The 25,011-nt window shown below is 38.6% G+C and overlaps 1 protein-coding gene across 1 annotated transcript in view; it reads right to left on the minus strand.

Annotated features, from left to right (window-relative positions):
• The window catches only part of LOC122212703 (nuclear pore-associated protein 1-like), a 38,079-nt gene extending 13,345 nt beyond the window's left edge, over positions 1–24,734 (minus strand). Inside the window, exons 1-2 of the mRNA XM_042926664.1 lie at positions 24,605–24,734; positions 24,263–24,387 (exon numbers count right to left, since the gene is read on the minus strand). Coding sequence (XP_042782598.1) covers positions 24,263–24,387; positions 24,605–24,734 — 255 coding nt within the window. The remainder of the gene's footprint in view (positions 1–24,262; positions 24,388–24,604) is intronic.
• Positions 24,735–25,011: the final 277 nt, after the last annotated feature.

The raw sequence follows: 25,011 nt of genomic DNA on the forward strand, positions 1-25,011 counted from the left end.
TCTGCATAAACTCTTGCAAAAAAGTTTGATGTCTGAACTATGCATGGTAGATTCCATGTGGCTCAGATAAGTAAAGAAGAAAAATTAAATTGAGATTTCAGCAGATGTCTAATGCAGGGGACATAAAAGTTTTCTGTTTGAGGAGTACCTGGGTGGGTTAGTCAGTTAAGTGTCTGACTCTTGGTTTTGGCTCAGGTCATGATCTCACAATTCATGAGTTCAAGCCCCATGTCAAGCTTCGAACTGAGAGCATGGAGCCTTCTTGGGATTCTCTCTCCCCCCCGTCTCTCTGCCCCTCTCCTGCTCACAGTCTCTATCTGGAAGTAAATAAACTTAAAAAAAAAGTTTTCTGTTTGAAACCAAGTTAATAACATTCTAAAAAAAATAGAAATCTCTTCACAGGAGCATAACAGAATCCAGAATCTACATATTATTGACGGTATATTATTGACCATGTCAAAAATTAATACACACATGAAGAAACATTAAAATGTCACCAGTACTAAAGAAAGTATACAATACTGCACATACGGCAATAAGCTGACCAAGATTTACTTAAAATAGCTTATTAATTGTGCTCATGGACATAAAGGAAAATATGCAGATAATAATTGAAGAGACAGGAAATCTCATTAGAAAGATAGAAACTATGAAAAAAACCAAATAGGAAAACTAAAGCTGAAAAAAATATAGTGTCTGAGATGAAATGTTAAATGTATGGGATTGCCAGGAGATTGAATCTAAGAGAAGAGTCGGTAAGAAACTTTTTACTTTGATACAATCTCATTTGTCTATTTTTGATTTTGTAGCCTGTGCTTTGGAAGTCATATTTTAAAAATTATTGCCCAGACAAATGTCATGAAGCTTTTCCCCTATGTTTTCTTCTAGTAGTTTTACAGTTGCAAGTCTTTTGTACAGCAAAGGAAACAATCAACAGAGTGAGGTGACAAGTTAATGAATGGGAGAAATTATTTGCAAACCATACATCTGATAAAAGGTTAATACCCAAATCGTATAAGGAACTCAACACCATAGCAAGAAAACAAATAACGCGATTTAAAAAATGGGCAAGAGACCTGAATAGACATCTTTCAACAGATGACCAACAGGTGTATGAAAACTATTCAACATCACTAATCATCAGAGGATTGAAAATCAAAACCACAGTGAGATATCACTTCATACCTATTAGAGTAGGTATTATCAAAAAGACAAGAGGTAACAAGGGTTGGCAAAGATGTGGGGAAAAGGGAGTTCTTGTGCACTGTTGGTGGTAATGTAAGTTGATAAAGCCATTATAGAAATCAGTATGGAATTTCCTCAAAAAATGAAAAATATAACTACCATGTGATCCAATGATGCCACTTATAGGTACATATATGAAGGAAATGCTAATGGATACAAAGTTTCTTTTTGTACCCACTCCATGAATATACTGAACCCACTGAATTTTAGGTTTTAAATGGGAGAATTTTTACCCCAATAAAGATGTTTTTAAAAACACACTAAATACAAGCAATTAGCCAGTGGAAGCCTTGAATAAACACAGGTAGAGAAACAACGTACAGCAAAAGATATAGTTACCGTCAGCAGTATGAGGAAATAAAATGTAAGCCAAACTGAAGCGAAGTCATATGGATGCTGATTTGTCAAGATGAGCATTTCAGAGGCATCACTAGGAGAGTGGCTGCTTGGGCTTTCGAGCTGTTTTTCCTTATTGCACAGTCATATAGGATGTTACCATTCTATGAAAATTAATTGTGGGGTTACAGTTGAGACTTCTTAGTCTTTATATACTTGTAGTCAACTTTAATTACGGTTGTCAAGTTGTCAACAGGCAACTTGAACTTGTCTGTTTCTCACAACCAGAAGACATTGCCAAAATCCCCGTGTTCTGGCTTTTTCCCATTTCATAGATAGTGGAAACCAAAATTTCTGGTTGATTTTTACAGAATATCATTCAAATAGTAGATAAAAATGAAGTTGGCATTGTTTTCAGTTTACTTGTTGCAGAATAACTTTAAGACAGTAGATAAAAATTATTTGTCATTTAAGCCTAATTTAAGAAAAGCTTAAAGAAAGAAGGTAATTATTCCCTTTATTTCAATTTCATCAATCATTTAAAAAATAAGACACATCTTTTTAAAAAAAATTTTTAAAGAGTAAATAAGAATATCTCATTATATATCTATGAAGTATTATGTTTATATATATTATATATATTTAAATTATAGTAGAAATACAAGAAATGTTATGGTGAAATCAGATCACTCTCAATTTGTTGGTGTAAGTTGAATTTATGTAATTATTTTGTATTTCAATTTAACAGTAGTAAGAATAGAAATGTTATGTTATTTGGCTTAGGAAACTTCGTAGTTGAGAATTTATGGTAAATTAAAATTTAAATGAAGAAGAGGATAGCTTTCCCTCTCTTTCTAAGTGGCTAATAAAGAAATAAATAAGCAAATTATAGTAAACACATTCATAAAAATATTATGTAGAAATCAAGGCCATAATTATAGGAGATGTGGAAAATTCAAATAATCACAAAACAGAAAACAAAGACAGAGTATAATGTTGCATTCTTGCTATGGTTGTAACAACGTTAATAAATATTGAGGCATCTGGGTGGCTCAGTCGGTTAACTGTCCAACTTCAGCTCAGGTCATGATCTCAAGGTCTGTGAGTTCAAGCCCTGCATCTGGCTCTGTGCTGACAGCTCAGAGCCTGGAGCCTGCTTCGGATTCTGTGTCTCTCTGGATTCTCTCTTCGGATTCTGATTCTCTCTTTCTCTGCCCCTCCCTGCTCTTTCTCTCATACCACCTCTATAATTTAATGGGAAAATTAGTTAAGTCTTGATATGCGTATAAATATATGTTACATATGCTGTAATCTAAAATGGAAAGAGGAAAAGTAAAAGTATGTAAGATAAGACCAACTCCAGTACCAGCTCTTTCTGAAACAGCAGTGTCTGAAATAACAGCAGTATCTAAATTACAGGGTGTGTGTGTTTGTGTGTGTGTACACACAAAAGTTCAAACATTCAGAGAAAAATATCTTGAACAAAATATTTCTGCAAACACGTGTGTGTGTGTGTGTGCGTGTGTGTGTTTATCTCTATGGGTAAGGGAAAAGAAAAGATGCTCAAAAAAAATAAAGAACAATATATTTCTGAATTATGTCTTTCCAGCTGGGCTTTAGGTTTTGTCTGAAAAAAACATCAAAAACAACTTTTCCAGACAAAAGCTTGAGATAATCAACAGCACCCTCAGGACTTGTTAACAAATGGCCTCTTTCAGGGAAGACAACATTTTGGGTTCAAACTAGAACATTTCCACCAGGGAAAGCTCCCATGAGGTGCAAAATCTTCCTAAGTATGGACATGGAAGAGTCTTTGATGTTGGGGGAATTCTTGCAAATGGGTTAGGAATCACTGAAGAACTCTGATAGGTTAGCGATTTCATTACCTAAAGGAGTTTAATTTCTTGTACATCCTTGCCCAGAATGAAAAAGGAACAATATATATTATATAATATATACATTATATATTATATATATATAAAATATATATAAGCATTTCACATTAAAAAAAAGATATTTGCAGTATCCAAGTAATTCAGCTAGTGAGTTATTTGCTTAAATTACTAGCATAATTGCTCTAAATTATTTGAAATATGTGTATGGTTGCTGTCTGTGTTGTTAATTTTCAGTGTGCAAGTACAACTGTCACAATTTAAAAGCCAAACCCAATGATTTTCAAAGAATTCACACACTTTTCCAAGACTAGTCCCCTCTGCTCCATCTATGGTACTTGGCCATGATGCTGAACTACTCTTTGATCATTTAGTCTTAATCTATCCTTTTAATATCAGAGGAGGAAAAATAATGACGAGAACTACTGATTGAGTTTATTTTTACAACAGCCATGTCTGGCCTTTATAAGGCATTTCCATCAAGGTGGTTTATCTTCACATGGCAATCATTTATAAATGATGACATGGTCGGTAGAGGTGAAAATATTTGTGAAGAAAAATGTGGTTGTATTGGCATCATTAAGAACACGAGATGCAGCTTGTAAATTTGACAACTCCTAAAAATATCTAAGTGTTTCTGCAACAAGGGGAAAAAAAACCCAAAATTGGTGGAAAATAATGTGTTAGAATTTTCTGATTTTCTATTCTAAAACACAGATTCACTTAGTGTTCTTCCAAAGATAGAGAGTCATGTCTTCCTATAAAATGTTATGAGGAACCCTGATGTATGTAAAAAACAAAATCCAGCTGCTTGCTTAATGTCACTTGGGAAATTCAGGGCGCTCTCATTTCTGTGTCCAGAAATATCTTTGTGGAAATTCCAGAGTTCCCAGTATCATACAGTGTAAAGATTGCTGAACTTAATGATTCTACTTCTCTAGCATGTAGATGGCAGAATAATGTCAGTCACTTACTTTTGTTTTGCAAAGTAGTTTCAAGATTGCTGTTACAAGTGAGTCAGTACCCATTCAAATTAAATCTTCATGAAGAGTCCTCTTATACATAATCATCAGAAAATGTTTTATTTTCAAGAATAGCTTAAATTTATTTGCATCTCTTACATTGTAAAGATGAATTTCATTTCCTCAAAAAGATGAAGTTTTTGATATGTTTGAAAATATGGTTTCTAATAGTTTATTTCTCTGAAGGGAGGGAAGGAAAAAATGAACAAATAAAGGGAAAGAAAGAGTGAGTTCAGGACCAAAAAATTTAGTTTCAAGCCTTTGAGATCTTTTCTACTAAGTTCTTACTTATGTACCACTCTTGAAACTTTTCCCTCAGAATGTGAGTTCTTCTGAGCACTCTCTGCTATAAAATCACTTTTAAGAGATGCCTTCTTTTATTTCCCAGAGAGAGCTGTGTCAGAAATGGGTTCTGATACCTACATAATAAGAGCAGGACTCGTTGGAAACCAGCATGCCATCCTGATACCACCAATATTGCAACATAACTATCATTTCCAAGAGGGTATCTGTTCTAAATACGTGATTTTTTTTCTCTTTGTTAAGGATAGGGACAATAATCCAGTTGAAGCATCTCGAGGATATTTTCATATTTTACTTTCTTTCCCCCCATCCCTCTCTTCCTGTGCAAATTAAAATGCTAGTCTCATTTATCTCAGTCTTTAGAAAAGAAGTTTAGTCTATCTGCCTTTTTGTATGCATATGTAAAGATTTTCCTTATATGGATTCATTCCAAATAAGACTTGTCAAACGTAAAGACACCTTGTGGGGCTAAATAATACTTTAATTTTATTTATTCTAATGGAGACACCCCTAGACATGAAAGAAAACCACATCAAAATACTTTTTAACCTTCTTCAAGGGGATAGTAATTTATAAATATGAATTGTATACCATGCTAGTTTTTTTTTCTTCTTCTCATTTTTATGAAGTGTTTTGCAGGAATTGAGGATTTAGGGTACAGGGTGTAGCTTCTTGCCGATTTTTCAGTGTTCTTCTCTAAAGATTCTTCTTCTGGGCAGGGTAAATTTCCTGTGCATAAACAATACCATGTTTAGATAAAAGCAGAATTTGTTAATGACTAAGTATAAATTTTGAAAGTAATCCTTGATAACAATTTTAAAGTCTTTTGTAATGTTTTATTGATGAGTCAGAAACTTCTTGATTTCCCCTACTGAAATAAGAGGGCAACTCTTTGCTCAGTAATTATTCCAACCAGCACCAAAAATAATTATCCACTGGAAAACATTCAAAATATGTAATTGCATCTGGCTTGGTGCTTTTGAATCAAAAAAGGTATTCTTCCTTTTTTTTTTTTTAATCTTTATGATATATTTTATTGTATATTTATTTACTTCTGCTCATTTTTTTATTCTTAAAACAGTTTACAATTTTCTCTGTGAAGGTCTTTTACATCCTATATTAGGATAATTCTTTTTTTTTTTAATATATGAAATTTACTGTCAAATTGGTTTCCATACAACACCCAGTGCTCATCCCAAAAGGTGCCCTCCTCAATACCCATCACCCACCCTGCCCTCCCTCCCACCCCCCATCAACCCTCAGTTTGTTCTCAGTTTTTAACAGTCTCTTATGCTTTGGCTCTCTCCCACTCTAACCTCTTTTTTTTTTTTTCCTTCCCCTCCCCCATGGGTTTCTGTTACGTTTCTCAGGATCCACATAAGAGTGAAACTATATGGTATCTGTCTTTCTCTGTATGGCTTATTTCACTTAGCATCACACTCTCCAGTTCCATCCACGTTGCTACAAAAGGCGATATTTCATTTTTTCTCATTGACACGTAGTATTCCATTATGTATATAAACCACAATTTCTTTATCCATTCATCAGTTGATGGACATTTAGGCTCTTTCCATAATTTGGCTATTGTTGAGAGTGCTGCTATAAACATTGGGGTACAAGTGCCCCTATGCATCAGTACTCCTGTATCCCTTGGGTAAATTCCTAGCAGTGCTATTGCTGGGTCATAGGGTAGGTCTATTTTTAATTTTCTGAGGAACCTCCACACTGCTTTCCAGAGCGGCTGCACCAATTTGCATTCCCACCAACAGTGCAAGAGGGTTCCTGTTTCTCCACATCCTCTCCAGCATCTATAGTCTCCTGATTTGTTCATTTTGGCCACTCTGACTGGCGTGAGGTGATATCTGAGTGTGGTTTTGATTTGTATTTCCCTGATAAGGAGCGACGTTGAACATCTTTTCATGTGCCTGTTGGCCATCCGGATGTCTTCTTTAGAGAAGTGTCTATTCATGTTTTCTGCCCATTTCTTCACTGGGTTATTTGTTTTTCGGGTGTGGAGTTTGATGAGCTCTTTATAGATTTTGGATACTAGCCCCTTGTCCGATATGTCATTTGCAAATATTTTTTCCCATTAGGTTGGTTGCCTTTTAGTTTTGTTGGTTGTTTCCTTTGCTGTGCAGAAGCTTTTTATCTTCATAAGGTCCCAGTAATTCACTTTTACTTTTAATTCCCTTGCCTTTGGGGATGTGCCGAGTAAGAGATTGCTACGGCTGAGGTCAGAGAGGTCTTTTCCTGCTTTCTCCTCTAAGGTTTTGATGGTTTCCTGTCTCACATTCAGGTCCTTTATCCATTTTGAGTTTATTTTTGTGAATGGTGTGAGAAAGTGGTCTAGTTTCAACCTTCAGCACCATTTGTTAAAGAGACTGTCTTTTTTTCCATTGGATATTCTTTCCTGCTTTGTCAAAGATTAGTTGGCCATACGTTTGTGGGTTTAGTTCTGGGGTTTCCATTCTATTCCATTGGTCTATATGTCTGTTTTTGTGCCAATACCATGCTGTCTTGATGATTACAGCTTTGTAGTAGAGGCTAAAGTCTGGGATTGTGATGCCTACTGCTTTGGTCTTCTTCTTCAAAATTACTTTGGCTATTCGGGGCCTTTTGTGTTTCCACATGAATTTTAGAATTGCTTGTTCTAGCTTCGAGAAGAATGCTGGTGCAATTTTGATTGGGATTGCATTGAATGTGTAGATAGCTTTGGGTAGTATTGACATTTTGACAATATTTATTCTTCCAATCCATGAGCACGGAATGGTTTTCCATTTCTTTATATCTTGTTCAATTTCCTTCATAAGCTTTCTATCGTTTTCAGCATACAGATCTTTTACATCTTTGGTTAGATTTATTCCTAGGTATTTTATGCTTCTTGGTGTAATTGTGAATGGGATCAGTTTCTTTATTTGTCTTTCTGTTGCTTCATTGTTAGTGTATAAGAATGCAACTGATTTCTGTACATTGATTTTGTATCCTGCAACTTTGCTGAATTCATGTATCAGTTCTAGCAGACTTTTGGTGGAGTCTAACGGATTTTCCATGTATAATATCATGTCATCTGCAAAAAGTGAAAGCTTGACTTCATCTTTGCCAATTTTGATGCCTTTGATTTCCTTTTGTTGTCTGATTGCTGATGCTAGAACTTCCAACACTATGTTAAACAACAGCGGTGAGAGTGGGCATCCTTGTCGTGTTCCTGATCTCAGGGAAAAAGCTCTCAGTTTTTCCCCATTGAGGATGATGTTAGCTGTGGGCTTTTCATAAATGGCTTTTAGGATCTTTAAGTATGTTCCTTCTATCCTGACTTTCTCAAGGGTTTTTATTAAGAAACGGTGCTGGATTTTGTCAAAGGCCTTTTCTGCATCGATTGACAGGATCATATGGTTCTTCTCTTTTTTTTTGTTAATGTGATGTATCACGTTGATCGATTTGCGAATGTTGAACCAGCCCTGCATCCCAGGAATGAATCCCACTTGATCATGGTGAATAATTCTTTTTATATGCCGTTGAATTCGATTTGCTAGTATCTTATTGAGAATTTTTGCATCCATATTCATCAGGGATATTGGCCTGTAGTTCTCTTTTTTTTTTTACTGGGTCTCTGTCTGGTTTAGGAATCAAAGTAATACTGGCTTCATAGAATGAGTCTGGAAGTTTTCCTTCCCTTTCTATTTCTTGGAATAGCTTGAGAAGGATAGGTATTATCTCTGCTTTAAACGTCTGGTAGAACTCCCCTGGGAAGCCATCTGGTCCTGGACTCTTATTTCTTGGGAGAGTTTTGATAACCGATTCCATTTCTTCGCTGGTTATGGGTCTGTTCAAGCTTTCTATTTCCTCCTGGTTGAGTTTTGGAAGAGTGTGGGTGTTTAGGAATTTGTCCATTTCTTCCAGGTTGTCCAGTTTGTTGGCATATAATTTTTCATAGTATTCCCTGATAATTGTTTGTATCTCTGAGGGATTGGTTGTAATAATTCCATTTTCATTCATGATTTTATCTATTTGGGTCATCTCCCTTTTCTTTTTGAGAAGCCTGGCTAGAGGTTTGTCAATTTTGTTTATTTTTTCAAAAAACCAACTCTTGGTTTCGTTGATCTGCTCTACAGTTTTTTTAGATTCTATATTGTTTATTTCTGCTCTGATCTTTATTATTTCTCTTCTTCTGCTGGGTTTAGGCTGCCTTTGCTGTTCTGCTTCTATTTCCTTTAGGTGTGCTGTTAGATTTTGTATTTGGGATTTTTCTTGTTTCTTGAGATAGGCCTGGATTGCAATGTATTTTCCTCTCAGGACTGCCTTCGCTGCATCCCAAAGCGTTTGGATTGTTGTATTTTCATTTTTGTTTGTTTCCATATATTTTTTAATTTCTTCTCTAATTGCCTGGTTGACCCACTCATTCGTTAGTAGGGTGTTCTTTAACCTCCATGCTTTTGGAGATTTTCCAGACATTTTCCTGTGGTTGATTTCAAGCTTCATAGCATTGTGGTCTGAAAGTATGCATGGTATAATTTCAATTCTTGTAAACTTATGAAGGGCTGTTTTGTGACCCAGTATATGATCTATCTGGAGAATGTTCCATGTGCACTCGAGAAGAAAGTATATTCTGTTGCTTTGGGATGCAGAGTTCTAAATATATCTGTCAAGTCCATCTGATCCAATGTGTCATTCAGGGCCCTTGTTTCTTTATTGACTGTGTGTCTAGATGATCTATCCATTTCTGTAAGTGGGGTGTTAAAGTCCCCTGCAATTACCACATTCTTATCAATAAGGTTGCTTATGTTTATGAGTAATTGTTTTATATATCTGGGGGCTCCGGTATTCGGCGCATAGACATTTATAATTGTTAGCTCTTCCTGATGGATAGACCCTGTAATTATTATATAATGCCCTTCTTCATCTCTTGTTACAGCCTTTAATTTAAAGTCTAGTTTGTCTGATATAAGTATGGCTACTCCAGCTTTCTTTTGGCTTCCAGTAGCATGATAAATAGTTCTCCATCCCCTCACTCTCAATCTAAAGGTGTCCTCAGATCTAAAATGAGTCTCTTGTAGACAGCAAATAGATGGGTCTTGTTTTTTTATCCATTCTGATACCCTATGTCTTTTGGTTGGCGCATTTAATCCATTTACATTCAGTGTTATTATAGAAAGATACGAGTTTAGAGTCATTGTGATGTCTGTATGTTTTATGCTTGTAGTGATGTCTCTGGTACTTTGTCTCACAGGATCCCCCTTAGGATCTCTTGTAGGGCTGGTTTCGTGGTGACAAATTCCTTCAGTTTTTTTTGTTTGGGAAGACCTTTATCTCTCCTTCTATTCTAAATGACAGACTTGCTGGATAAAGGATTCTCGGCTGCATATTTTTTTCTGTTTAGCACACTGAAGATATCATGCCAAGCCTTTCTGGCCTGCCAAGTTTCAAAGGAGAGATCAGTCACGAGTCTTATAGGTCTCCCTTTATATGTGAGGGCACGTTTATCCCTTGCTGCTTTCAGAATTTTTTCTTTATCCTTGTATTTTGCCAGTTTCACTATGATATGTCTTGCAGAAGATCGATTCAAGTTACGTCTGAAGGGAGTTCTCTGGGCCTCTTGGATTTCAATGCCTTTTTCCTTCCCCAGTTCAGGGAAGTTCTCAGCTATAATTTCTTCAAGTACCCCTTCAGCACCTTTCCCTCTCTCTTCCTCCTCTGGGATACCAATTATGCGTATATTATTTCTTTTTAGTGTATCACTTAGTTCTCTAATTTTCCCCTCATACTCCTGGATTTTTTTAATCTCTCTTTCTCTCAGCTTCCTCTTTTTCCATAACTTTATCTTCTAGTTCACCTATTCTCTCCTCTGCCTCTTCAATCCGAGCCGTCGTGGTTTCCATTTTGTTTTGCATTTCGTTTAAAGCGCTTTTCAGCTCCTCGTGATGGTTCCTTAGTCCCTTGATCTCTGTAGCAAGAGATTCTCTGCTGTCCTCTATACTGTTTTCAAGCCCAGCGATTAATTTTATGACTATTATTCTAAATTCACTTTCTGTTATATTATTTAAATCCTTTTGATCAGTTCATTGGCTGTTGTTATTTCCTGGAGATTCTTCTGAGGGGAATTCTTCCGTTTGGTCATTTTGGAGAGTCCCTGGAGTGGTGAGGACCTGCAGGGCACTTCCCCTGTGCTGTGGTGTATAACTGGAGTTGGTGGGTGGGGCCGCAGTCCGACCTGATGTCTGCCCCCAGCCCACCGCTGGGGCCACAGTCAGACTGGTGTGTGCCTTCTCTTCCCCTCTCCTAGGGGCGGGATTCACTGTGGAGTGGCATGGCCCGTCTGGGCTACTTGCACACTGCCAGGCTTGTGGTGCTGGGGATCTGGCGTATTAGCTGGGGTGGGTAGGCAAGGTGCACGGGGGCAGGAGGGGCAGGCTTAGCTCACTTCTCCTTAGGTGATCCACTTCAGGAGGGGCCCTGTGGCAGCGGGAGGGAGTCAGATCCGCTGCCGGAGGTTTGGCTCCGCAGAAGCAGAGAGTTGGGTGTTTGCGCTGAACGAGCAAGTTCCCTGGCAGGAACTGGTTCTCTTTGGGATTTTGGCTGGGGGATGGGCGGGGGAGATGGCACTGGCGAGCGCCTTTGTTCCCCGCCAAGCTGAGCTCTGCCCTCCGGGGGCTCAGCAGCTCTCCCTCCCTTTGTCCTCCAGCCTTCCCGCTTTCTGAGCAGAGCTGTTAACTTATGACCTCCCAGATGCTAAGTCGCGCTTGCTGTCGGAACACAGTCCGTCCGGCCCCTCCGCTTTTGCCAGCCAGACTCAGGGGCTATGCTTGGCCGGCAGGCTGCCCCTCCGCCCCGGCTCCCTCCCGCCAGTCCGTGGAGCGTGCACCGCCTCGCCGCCCTTCCTACCCTCTTCCGTGGGCCTCTCGTCTGCGCTTGGCTCTGGAGACTCCATTCTGCTAATCCTCTGGTGGTTTTCTGGGTTCTTTAGGCAGGTGTAGGTGGAATCTAAGTGATCAGCAGGACGCGCGGTGAGCCCAGCGTCCTCCTACGCCGCCATCTTCCCTCCCAGGATCCTGAATTTTTTTTTTAATTAAACATTTTAAAAAATTTAAATATAATTTATTGTCAAATTGGTTTCCATACAACACCCTGTGCTCATCTCAACAGGTCTGAAGGGCATTTGACCTCGGGGTTGTGTTGGAGTTGGAGGTCAAAAGCCAGATTCTCAAAAAAGGTATTCTTCCACTCACTGAACCCAGAAAATTTCCACATGCTACAGAAATGTTTATCATTCTCCTACCTGACCTAAAGCTGTTTGTGAGTTTTGGTGAAGAGAAAGGAGACTCAGAAATTCAGCAAGCATTGGACTGTGGTATCTTTCCAGCACGGAGACCATATAATTATATATGAAAAGGTGCTCTGTTTTTGACCAGTGAAGTTTGATGAAAACCTACACAGGATCACCTACTTTTTTCACAGATGAATGAATTTTGGCAATCTACTTACCCAAACAATAATACATAGGTACAGCCCAAGAAGTTTGATCTCACCAATATTTTGCTACATACCTATTGGAAAATAGTACAGAATAAAGCATAGTACTGAGATGAGATGCCCCTGGAAAATATTTTAAAAATACCTTAAATATGGATATTATGGTATAGTTCATTTTTTTCCCTGAAAATTGAAGTGATTGTTTGTCAGAGAATAAGATGGTTTCAGTGTCTATCAGCAATAATAGTAAGTGATATTGGCTTCCTAGAGAGTATGATGTGGGTTTTAGATTTTCATTTTTAATTAGATCATTATTTTGTTCAGAGAAGCACATAATCTCCCTTTGCATTATGTGGTAAAGGTGAATGTGTGATTAAAAAAGGCTCACTCAGTGAAATGAAGAAGGCACCTGATAATTAAAAAAAAATTATACTCTAAAGATAAACAGAAAAGTAAGAGTATAGTTCTAAAACTTGACTTTTCAAGGTCTCCTCTTTAAACCAAATTGAAGTTTTTCTTTAACTGGAATTTATCCTATATTTGCTTCATGCTTGAAGGCCCCAGGGCATTTGTCCAGAGATTATTTTATTAGACCTTGTAGGGTAGACAGAATAATGTTCTTCACCCAAGACATCCACATCCTACTTCCCCAAAACTGGTGAATATATAACCTTATGTGGCACAACGGACTTTCCATGTGTGATGAAGTTAAGGAGCTTGAGCTGGGAAAACTACCAGGGATGATTTGAATGAGCCCAATGCAATCACAACAGTCCTTATCTTACAGAGGCAAGAAAAATCAGAGTCAGGAAGGCAATATGTCAAAGGAAGAAGAGAGAGATTTAAAAATGCTCTGCTGCCTTTGAAGATGGAGGAAGGGACACTGAGCCCAGGAATTCAAGTGGCCTTTTTTAAAGTTGGAAAAGGCAAGGAAACGGATTCTCCCTCAGAGCCTCCAAAAAACACACAGTCTTGCCAGCACCTTGATTTTAGTTAGTGAGACCAATTTTGGATATCTGACCTTTAGAAATGTAGGAAAATTGTGTTGTTTTAATACACGAAGATTGTAGTAATTTATAACAGCAGCAATAGGAAACTAATACACCTATTAATGATTCTGAGATTTGAGAAGGTGAGGCATCATCTCCACTTTATAAGAATATCATGGTTTTTTCCTGACTCTGCAGTTAATATGGCAGAGCTGGGAATAGAATCCAGATTTTATGACTTCAAGTCCCCTTCAAGTGCTATTGTTCTACTAGAATTTATTTAGTTTCATCATTTTGCAGTATTTTTTAGGAAGCTCTGGGTTTGTTTCTGATTGCTGATATAATAAATTGCCACAAACTTCATGGCCTAAAACAACACATATTTATTCTCTTTACAGTTCTGGAGATCAAATGTCTAATATGAGTCTCATTGGGCTAAGGTCAATCCAGGTGTCAGCACATCTGCATTCCTTCTGGAAAATCTAATGGAGACTGTTTTCTAGACTTTTCCGGCTTCTAGAGACCACTTGTGTTCCTTGGTTTATGGCTTCTTCTCCATCTTCAAGCCAGCAACATAGTGTCTTCAGATCTCTTTCTGACTAGGACTCCTGTTTCTTTTGTCACATCTTTCTTGATTTTAAACCTCTTATCTCCCTCTTATAAGACCCTTGTCATCATACTGGACCTATAGAGATAATCCAGGATAATCTCCCCATCAATATTATTAATTTAGCCACATCTTCAAAGTCTCCTTTACTATGTAAAGAGGTTCTTGGGTTTGTGATATGGACATCTTTGGGAAGGGCATTATTCTGTGTACCAGGGTCTCCTATGTATCAAATTGTCCTAATTTCTGAGAATAGTTTTAAATGCCCAATATTGAGGGAATTCCATTAAGAAATGTTGAACTCTTAGACATAATCTGACTTATGTCTTAAAAACTCACTCTAACTCTTTAAATAAAATATAGTGGAGGGTTGCCTGGGTGGCTCAGTTGGTTGAGCATCCGACTTGGGCTCAGGTCATGATCACACACTTCGTGGGTTCAAGCCGTGCACTGGGCTCTATGCTGACAGCTCTGAGCCTGGACCCTACTTCAGATTCTGTGTCTCTCTCTCTCTCTGCCCTTCCCCCCCCCCACCTTGTGCTTTGTCTCTCTTTCTCTCTCTCCCAAAAATAAATAAACCTTAAATAAAATATAGTGGAGAAAGGAAGAGGGATGGCAGAATGGAAACAGTTGTCTAATAAAGAGCTATATGATAAGGTCTATCTGTATTCTTTACGGTGGTCTTGAAAAACTGGATAGTTTTAAAATTTGAGAAAAACTGGGTGAGGACCATGTTTTAATTTAGTTGGGGCTGGAGGTGAGAATTAAGAATTTGTTTCAAATATGTAGGATTTGAGATTTCTCGCATCCAACCACAGTTGTCAAGGCAGCAGCTGGACATGTGAATTTGAGTTCAGGGTAGTAGATAGGAGTGAATATTGGGAATTTGGAAATTAGTGTATGTACTTATATTTAAGATTTCATGATCCAGTAGATCCAACAATACAGGAAAGACCTGTGAGAAATACCTGTGTTACATTAAGTCTCTCACAAGCCCCAGTAGGAGAATCATAGCACAGACATCTAGGACTTTAGACTAAATCTATGTCCCCTTCTGGGGGTATCTATCTCTTTTTGAGAAAAGCTCCTGGTTTGCTAGGGGAACATCATAGCGAAAAAATGGCTAATCAGAAAACATCAAGTGACTGAAATTTGAGCTGCTCATCAGGAACAATGTTATCCGAATCTCTAAGGAATAAGGTTGGATACTCAGATTAACAATTTATCATGAAGTTGAAATGGTGTATAGGAGAGAAAACCGCCAGAAGACTAGCAAAAAGAAGTCTCCAGAGCCAAGCGCAGACGAGAGGCCCACGGAAGAGGGTAGGAAGGGTGGAGAGGCGGTGCATGCTACACGGACTGGTGGGAGGGAGACGGGGTGGAGGGGCAGCCCACGAGCAAAATAGAGGCCCCGAGTCTAGCTTGCAAAAGCAGAGGGGCCAGACGGAGTGTGTTCCGACAGCAAGCGAGATTTAACATCTGGGAGGTTATAAGTTAACATCTCTGCTCGGAGAGTGGGAAGGCTGGAGGACAATGGGAGGGAGAGTTGCTGAGCCCCGGGACAACAGAGCTCAGTTTGGCGGGGAACAAAGACGCTCACCACCACCATCTCCCTCGCCATCCCCCAGCCAAAATCCCAAAGGGAACCAGTTCCTGCCAGGGAACTTGCTTGCACCACTAACACCCAACCCTGTGCTTATGTGGAGCCACACCTCCAGCGGCTGGACTGACTCCCTCCCGCTGCCACAGGGCCCCTCCTGAAGCAGATCACCAAAGGAGAAGCGAGCTAAGCCTGCCCTCCCACCCCTGTGCACCTTGCCTATCCACCCCAGCTAATATGCCAGATCCCCAGCACCACAAGCCTGGCAGTGTGCAAGTAGCCCAGATGGGCCACACCACCCCACAGTGAACCCTGCCCCTAGGACAGGGGAGGAGAAGGTACACACCAGTCTGACTGTGGCCCCAGTGGTGGGCTGGGGGGCAGACATCAGGTCTGACTGCGGCCCCGCCCACCAACTCCAGTTATTCGAGACAGCACAGGGGAAGTGCCCTGCAGGTCCTCACCACTCCAGGGACTATCCAAAATGACGAAATGGAGGAATTCCCCTCAAAAGAATCTCCGGAAAATAACAACAGCTAACGAACTGATGAAAAAGGATTTAAACAATATAACAGAAAGAGAATTTAGAATAATAGTCATAAAATTAATCACTGGGCTTGAAAACAGTATAGAGGACAGCAGAGAATCTATTGCTACACAGATCAAGGGACTAAGGAACAGTCAGGAGGAGCTAAAAAAATGCTATAAACGAACTGAAAAATAAAATAGAAACGACCATGGCTCAGATTGAAGAGGCAGAGGAGAGAATAGGTGAACTAGAAGATAAAGTTATGGAAAAAGAGGAAGCTGAGAAAAAGAGAGATAAAAAATCCAGGAGTATGAGGGGAAAATTAGAGAACTAAGTGATGAACTAAAGAGAAATAATATACGCATAATTGGTATTCCAGAGAAGGAAGAGAGAGGGAAAGGTGCTGAAGGTGTACTTGAAGAAATCAAAGCTGAGAACTTCCCTGAACTGGGGAAGGAAAAAAGCATTGAAATCCAAGAGGCACAGAGAACTCCCTTCAGACGTAACTTGAATCAATCTTCTGCACGACATAACATAGTGAAACTGGCAAAATACAAGGATAAAGAGAAAATTCTGAAAGCAGCTAGAGATAAACATGCTCTAACATATAAAGGGAGACCTATAAGACTCGTGACCAATCTCTCTACTGAAACCTGGCAGGCCAGAAAGGAATGGCAGGAGATCTTCAATGTGATGAACAGAAAAAAAATGCAGCCGAGAATCCTTTATCCAGCAAGTCTGTCATTTAGAATAGGAGAGATAAAGGTCTTCCCAAACAAACAGAAACTGAAGGAATTCGACACCACTAAACCAGCCCTAAAACAGATCCTAAGGGGGATCCTGTGAGACAAAGTACCAGAGACATTGCTACAAGCATGAAATCTACAGACATCACAATGACTCTAAACCCATATCTTTCTATAATAACAGTGAACGTAAATGGACTAAATGCGCCAGCCAAAAAACATAGGGTATCAGAATGGATAAAAAAACAAGACCCATCTATTTGCTGTCTACAAGAGACTCATTTTAGATCTGAGGACACCTTTAGATTGAGAGTGAGGGGATGGAGAACTATTTATCATGCTACTGGAAGTCAAAAGAAAGCTGGAGTAGCCATACATATATCAGACAAACTAGACTTTAAATTAAAGGTTTTAACAAGGGATGAAGAAGGGCATTATATAATAATTACAGGGTCTATCCATCAGGAAGAGCTAACAATTATAAGTGTCTATGCGCTGAATACGGGAGCCCCCAAATATATAAAACAATTACTCATAAACATGAGCAACCTTATTGATAAGAATGTGATAATTGCAGGGGACTTTAACTCTCCACTTACAGAAATGGATAGATCATCTAGACACACGGTCAATAAAGAAACAAGGGCCCTGAATGACACATTGGATCAGATGGACTTGACAGATATATTTAGAACTCTGCATCCCAAAGCAACAGAATATACTTTCTTCTCGAGTGCACATGGAACATTCTCCAAGATAGATCATATACTGGGTCACAAAACAGCCCTTCATAAGTATATAAGAATTGAAATTATACCATGCATATTTTCAGACCACAATGCTATGAAGCTTGAAATCAACCACAGGAAAAAGTCTGGAAAATCTCCAAAAGCATGGAGGTTAAAGAACACCCTACTAACGAATGAATGGGTCAACCAGGCAATTAGAGAAGAAATTAAAAAATATATGGAAACAAACGAAAATGAAAATACAACAATCCAAACGCTTTGGGATGCAGCGAAGGCAGTCCTGAGAGGAAAATACATTGCAATCCTGGCCTATCTCAAGAAACAAGAAAAATCCCAAATACAAAATCTAACAGCACACCTAAAGGAAATAGAAGCAGAACAGCAAAGGGAGCCTAATAAACCCAGCAGAGGAAGAGAAATAATAAAGATCAGAGCATAAATAAACAATATAGAATCTAAAAAACTGTAGAGCAGATCAACGAAACCAAGAGTTGGTTTTTTGAAAAAATAAACAAAATTGACAAACCTCTAGCCAGACTTCTCAAAAAGAAAAGGGAGATGACCCAAATAGATAAAATCATGAATGAAAATGGAATTATTACAACCAATCCCTCAGAGATACAAACAATTATCAGGGAATACTATGAAAAATTATATGCCAACAAACTGGACAACCTGGAAGAAATAGACAAATTCCTAAACACCCACACTCTTCCAAAACTCAACCAGGAGGAAATAGAAAGCTTGAACAGACCCATAACCAGCGAAGAAATGGAATCGGTTATCAAAACTCTCCCAAGAAATAAGAGTCCAGGACCAGATGGCTTCCCAGGGGAGTTCTACCAGACGTTTAAAGCAGAGATAATACCTATCCTTCTCAAGCTATTCCAAGAAATAGAAAGGGAAGGAAAACTTCCAGACTCATTCTATGAAGCCAGTATTACTTTGATTCCTAAACCAGACAGAGACCCAGTAAAAAAAAAGAGAACTACAGGCCAATATCCCTGATGAATATGGATGCAAAAATTCTCAATAAGATACTAGCAAATCGAATTCAACGGCATATAAAAAGAATTATTCACCATGATCAAGTGGGATTCATTCCTGGGATGCAGGGATGGTTCAACATTCGCAAATCAATCAACGTGATACATCACATTAATAAGAGAAAAAATAAGAACCATATGATCCTGTCAATCGATACAGAAAAGGCCTTTGACAAAATTCAGCACCTTTCTTAATAAAAAACCCTTCAGAAAGTCGGGATAGAAGGAACGTACTTAAACATCCTAAAAGCCATTTATGAAAAGCCCACAGCTCACATCATCCTTGATGGGGAAATACTGAGAGCTTTTTCCCTGAGATCAGGAACACGACAGGGATGTCCGCTCTCACTGCTGTTGTTTAACATAGTGTTGGAAGTTCTAGCATCAGCAATCAGACAACAAAAGGAAATCAAAGGCATCCAAATTGGCAAAGATAAAGTCAAGCTTTCGCTTTTTGCAGATGACATGATACTATACATGGAAAATCCGATAGACTCCACCAAAAGTCTGCTAGAACTGATACATGAATTCAGCAAAGTTGCAGGATACAAAATCAATGTACAGAAATCAGTTGCAGTCTTATACACTAATAATGAGGCAACAGAAAGACAAATGGAGAAACTGATCCCATTCACAATTGCACCAAGAAGCATAAAATACCTAGGGATAAATCTAACCAAAGATGTAAAAGATCTGTATGCTGAAAACTATAGAAAGCTTATGAAGGAAATTGAAGAAGATATAAAGAAATGGAAAAGCATTCCCTGCTCATGGATTGGAAGAATAAATATTGTCAAAATGTCAATACTACCCAAAGCTATCTACACATTCAATGCAATCCCAATGAAAACTGCACCAGCATTCTCTCAAAACTAGAACAAGCAATCCTAAAATTCATATGGAACCACAAAAGGCCCCGAATAGCCAAAGTAATTTTGAAGAAGACCAAAGCAGGAGGCATCACAATCCCAGACTAGCCTCTACTAGAAAAGCTGTATTCACCAAGACAGCATCGTATTGGCACAAAAACAGACACATAGACCAATGGAATAGAATAGAAACCCCAGAACTAGACCCACAAACGTATGGCCAACTAATCTTTGACAAAGCAAGAAATAACATCCAATGGAAACAAGACAGTCTCTTTAACAATTGGTGCTGGGAGAACTGGACAACAACATGCAGAAGACTGAAACTAGACCACTTTCTCACACCATTCCCAAAAATAAACTCAAAATGGATAAAGGACCTGAATGTGAGACAGCAAACCATCAAAACCCTAGAGGAGAAAGAAGGAAAAGACCTCTCTGCCCTCAGCCGTAGCAATCTCTTACTTGACACATCCCCAAAGGCAAGGGAATTAAAAGCAAAAATGAACTACTGGGACCTTATGAAGATAAAGGCTTCTGCACAGCAAAGGAAACAACCAACAAAACTAAAAGGCAACCAACGTAATGGGAAAAGATATTTGCAAATGACATATCGGACAAAGGGCTAGTATCCAAAATCTATAAAGAGCTCACCAAACTCCACACCCGAAAAACAAATAACCCAGTGAAGAAATGGGCAGAAAACATGAATAGACACTTTTCTAAAGAAGACATCCAGATGGCCAACAGGCACATGAAAAGATGCTCAACGTCGCTCCTCATCAGGGAAATACAAATCAAAACCACACTCAGATATCACCTCACGCCAGTCAGAGTGGCCAAAATGAACAAATCAGGAGACTATAGATGCTGGAGAGGATGTGGAGAAACGGGAACCCTCTTGCACTGTTGGTGGGAATGCAAATTGGTGCAGCCAGTCTGGAAAACAGTGTGGAGGTTCCTCAAAAAATTAAAAATAGACCTGCCCTATGACCCAGCAATAGCACTGCTAGAAATTTACCCAAGGGATACAGGAGTACTGATGCATAGGGGCACTTGTACCCCAATGTTTATAGCAGCACTCTCAACAATAGCCAAATTATGGAAAGAGCCTAAATGTCCATCAACTGATGAATGGATAAAGAAATTGTGGTTTATATACACAATGGAGTACTACGTAGCAATGAGAAAGAATGAAATATGGCCCTTTGTAGCAACATGGATGGAACTGGAGAGTGTTATGCTAAGTGAAATAAGCCATACAGAGAAAGACAGATACCATATGTTTTCACTCTTATGTGGATCCTGAGAAACTTAACAGAAGCCCATGGGGGAGGAGAAGAAAAAAAAAAGAGGTTAGAGTGGGAGAGAGCCAAAGCATAAGAGACTGTTAAAAACTGAAAACAAACTGAGGGTTGTAGGGGGGTGGGAGGGAGGGGTGGGTGGGTGATGGCTATTGAGGAGGGCACCTTTTGGAATGAGCACTGGGTGTTGTATGGAAACCAATTTGACAATAAATTTCATATATTGAAAAAGAAAAAGAAAAAAATGGTGTGTAGGAAATCGGACTCCAGGAAGTCCAAGAAGCACAAGTAATTTGCATCAGCAGAAAATCCAGATTTCTTTGACAAATTTGCATTGTCTCTTCTCTCCTAATCTTCACCTATATTTTCATGCTGGTTCCTTATGACCACCTAACTGATGAGCAAAACCTTGAACCTGATTCACAGATGGTTTTGTATGATTTTCTGGCACTCACTTGAAGTGGATGGTTGTAGAATTTCGGCCTCTCTTGGTTTTAGCCCTGAAGAATGGTGGTGATGAGAAATTCCTCAAATGGATAGAACTTTAAACAGCACATTTGACTTTGTACTTTGGCTCGAATGATAGATACTTAGAAATCGCACTGATATATGGACAGTTGCTAATACAACATGGGTTTGAACTGAACAGGTCTGCTTGTACATAGACTTTTTTCAATACATACAGTATTATAAATGTATTTTCTCTTCTTTATGAATTTCTTAGTAACATTTTCTTTCCTCTAGCCTACTTTATTGCAATGATACAGTATATAATGCATACAGTATACAAAATATAATACCTGTTAATCCACATGTTATCAGTAAGACTTCAGTCAACAGTAGGCTATTAGTAGATAAGTTCGGGGTAGTCAAAAGTTACATGCAAATGTTCAACTGCATGGGGAGCTGGCGTCCCATGTCCCCATGTTGTTCCAGGGTCAACAACAGTTTGGAGCTGAATCATCAGAGACTTTAAAAGAACAGAGTTGGAAAATGGTGACAAGGTAAACAACTGATAGAAAAATCTTGTTTTTAATTGAATTTTTATGCTTTCCTGGTGTGTTTCCTTTTTAAAGTTCTATATAAATTTTCCCCTAGTGATTTAGAAGACATAATCTATTTTTGAATTCTAATGATAGTTTTCTTTAACTTTCCAGTAATATACTAGAATCCACATTTGTCTACAATATTAACCAAAATAATTTCACAACAAACACTGGCTAATCTTAACAAAAATATTTAGTCCAGTCTTATTTCCCCTTACAGAATCAATAAGGATTCTCATAATAATGACCTTGAGTTATGAAGATACAATTCAATTATGTTAATATCATCTGGTTAAGAGGTGAAGATTTTCATTAGATAAAAAGATATTATCAGAAAAATTGAAATAAAAATGAAGTATTGGAGCTAAAAAGTCACCTTTCTGTCATACCTCATTCTGAGGTAATGATGAAAAAAATTAGTTACACTAATAAACTCCCCATGTCCATATGAATTTGCAGTATTTGCTTAGCAAAACAAATTCTGAAGTCTTTGCAAGTTTTCCATTAATAACACTAGAGAAGTCCACCAAATCTTTTGTAAACTATGGATAATTTTTGGTTTCAGAGTTTTGGGCTTGAGTAAATCTCAAGTGTGATAATGTGGACTTCTAAGGTAAATGTTAAAGTGGTGGAGACACTTCATGAAGACTGAATATGTCATTTGACCTCTTGGTGACTCTGGTCTCATTCATAAATTGGAGTTTATATTGAAACACTGCTGGGAGTATGATGATGTAATTGGCTCCAGAGCTCTCCAGAGTTCCCTCCAAACAGAGTATGGAAGATGCCTGGTGCCTGAACCAAACCATCAGGAAAACAATGGTGATGAGGAAACAAATCTGAAGAATGAAAAATAGCTGATAGAATCTAGCAACTACTCGGAATAGGAACTTAAGATACACACTCAAACAATGGCCAGCCTGTTTCGATATAGAGTTAGTTCTTCTCTGTTTTTTTTGGTGAAAGTTTACTGCATTTCTTTACACCAGTATCCTCTGCCCTCATATTTTAAGCATAAAAAGAAACTTTAGACAGCTAACTTGGACACTGTCACACAAACAGCAACTTCTCTTGCAAACCTGTCTCAAATATTTCACTGTAAATCAGTTTGGGAAGCACAGAGGGATACGGCATCCACAACTACTTCAGTCAGTGTCTTGTATTATCCATCGTTATGTTTCCAAGTATAGATAGACCTGTAAGAAGCAGGATGAACACACATGCTTCAAACTGCTTTATCAAAAGTATTGGATTGGCTCAGTCTTTTAATCAAATTTCATCTACCCAAAGGATCAATATATGCACAGAAGAAAATGTTACCAGAGATTTTAACACATTTTAACTCTTTTGTAGGAGAGCTGAAAAACAACTGGAGGACAGAACTAGTAAGATGGCTGTGCTATTTGCATCCCATTTAGAATTTTAATTTCTATCTGAATTGGTTTTCCTGTTCACCAATTATTTAATCCATTTTGAAAGTTTCAAAGAGTCTTTAAAACTCGAGAATTTGAGGTCCTTTGTGAGAGCAGCCTTCTGAGAGCATGAAAGCCCTGTGATTGCTTTCTCTTTAGGTCTGGAAACTAGCAGAGCACTTTGGAGTCAGAAGTCACATACAAAGAATAGAGCCTGACTTAGAATTTTGTGGAAAGGGTGTTTAGAAAGTGAATAAAACTGGAATTTATAAGCTGCACAAGATTAGCTGGTATGGCTGTTTACATTAAATGTCTCCAGCCTCTTGCAGGTCAGGTGATATCCTCCAGCTTCCTGCTGTTAAAGTAACACTCGTCATTCTTGACAAGTCTTGTTACAAAACATAATCCCAATTGCTTTGTAAAAGTTAACCAGATTGCAAATCAAAACAAAACCCTGAAATAGGAGCCTTGAGAACAATAATTTTACAAGTATCTTTACTTCTCTACTTAAAAAAAAATGGTTGGGAATTGGTGAACTATGAATAACTGGAAGTAAGACCAAGAGAGGAGAAATAGACAATAGAGATACTCATATTCTGCTGAAGATGACAGTTGGTAAATACTACCTTTTGGGAATAATTGATCATTTCCTCTAGTGGAGTGCCTTGTTCTTTAGTAATTAAGGGCACAGAGGGTAAACCTCATTCCTGAGTATTAGCAACTCAGCCAAAATGCCTTTCTTAGAAATTTTTGTTACACTGTTCTAGATTTCCCATTTCTTTTAGTGCTGTGGTCAGAGAGACAATAGGGAGATCTACTTTATAATCAGCATACATTATATGGGTTCTGGGGTCCTCCAATTAAGCTGCCAATCAGACATTCAGTGAGCTAATTTCCCCTGAGCTCATATTATAAATATTGGGAGAAAAATGAAAAACGCAAAGGTGTAGTCCTTACCTTTAAATATGGAATAGTCTAACAAGGAGAGTACACATAAAACGTTCCAAAGAAACTAGCTCAGTGAATGTATTCTTTTGTGTGTTTCACACACAAAAAATTATGGGCTTTGGAAGAAAAGCTCAGACTGACTGCAGTCTCACGTGGTCTAGTGCATTAGTGTGTGTGGATGTGGGGTTGATCGGGAGTGGAACTGGATATCTGTTCCACACGGCCACTCCATCTCTGGGGTCCACAGCATATTCTTTGCCTTGGGTGAGGATTTGCACTGGGGAAAGGGCACTCAGTATCATAGTTCATTTTAGGTGGGGTTGGGCATGAGGGGTATCTGCATGTCACCTGGGCACAGTCCCATTACGTAGGTATCATTCCTTTTGATCAACCAGAGGTGTGTTGGCTATTCTTAGGGTGGGTGGCTTCCGGACCACAATGAGAAGGACAACTGTTAAAGCTCTTTGGTACCGGCATTTTACTGGGCTACTTACATGGAGACTGCACCTCAAAGTACTGGTCTGGCTCCCTGGTGGTATTGACAGAGAAAGTTTTCTGTTTGGGGCCAGGCAATTGCTTGAGCAAGTCTTCCTGTGCAGTTGGTCCATCCAGGTGGGGTTCCATAGTTCCAGGACTCCTACCCCTCTACCTGCTCATGCTTCTCCAATATTCTCCAATATTATCCAGACCCTGATATATTTATCAGTTTCCATGGGTCAAGGAAAACTAACTCTTGGTGATCAAAAATTTAAATATTTTTCATTATTATTGTTTCATAACTGGACGATTGCTCTTGAAAACAAAACCAAGAACCAGACTCTTTTATTCTCTGCTTCTTTTGTAAATAAATCCTCTTCTGAAACAATGATATGTCTCCTAACCTTAAAAAGGGGAGTGTGGG

Source organism: Panthera leo, assembly GCF_018350215.1.
Source record: "Panthera leo isolate Ple1 chromosome A2 unlocalized genomic scaffold, P.leo_Ple1_pat1.1 chrA2_random_Un_scaffold_41, whole genome shotgun sequence".
NCBI classification, from domain to species: domain Eukaryota; kingdom Metazoa; phylum Chordata; class Mammalia; order Carnivora; family Felidae; genus Panthera; species Panthera leo.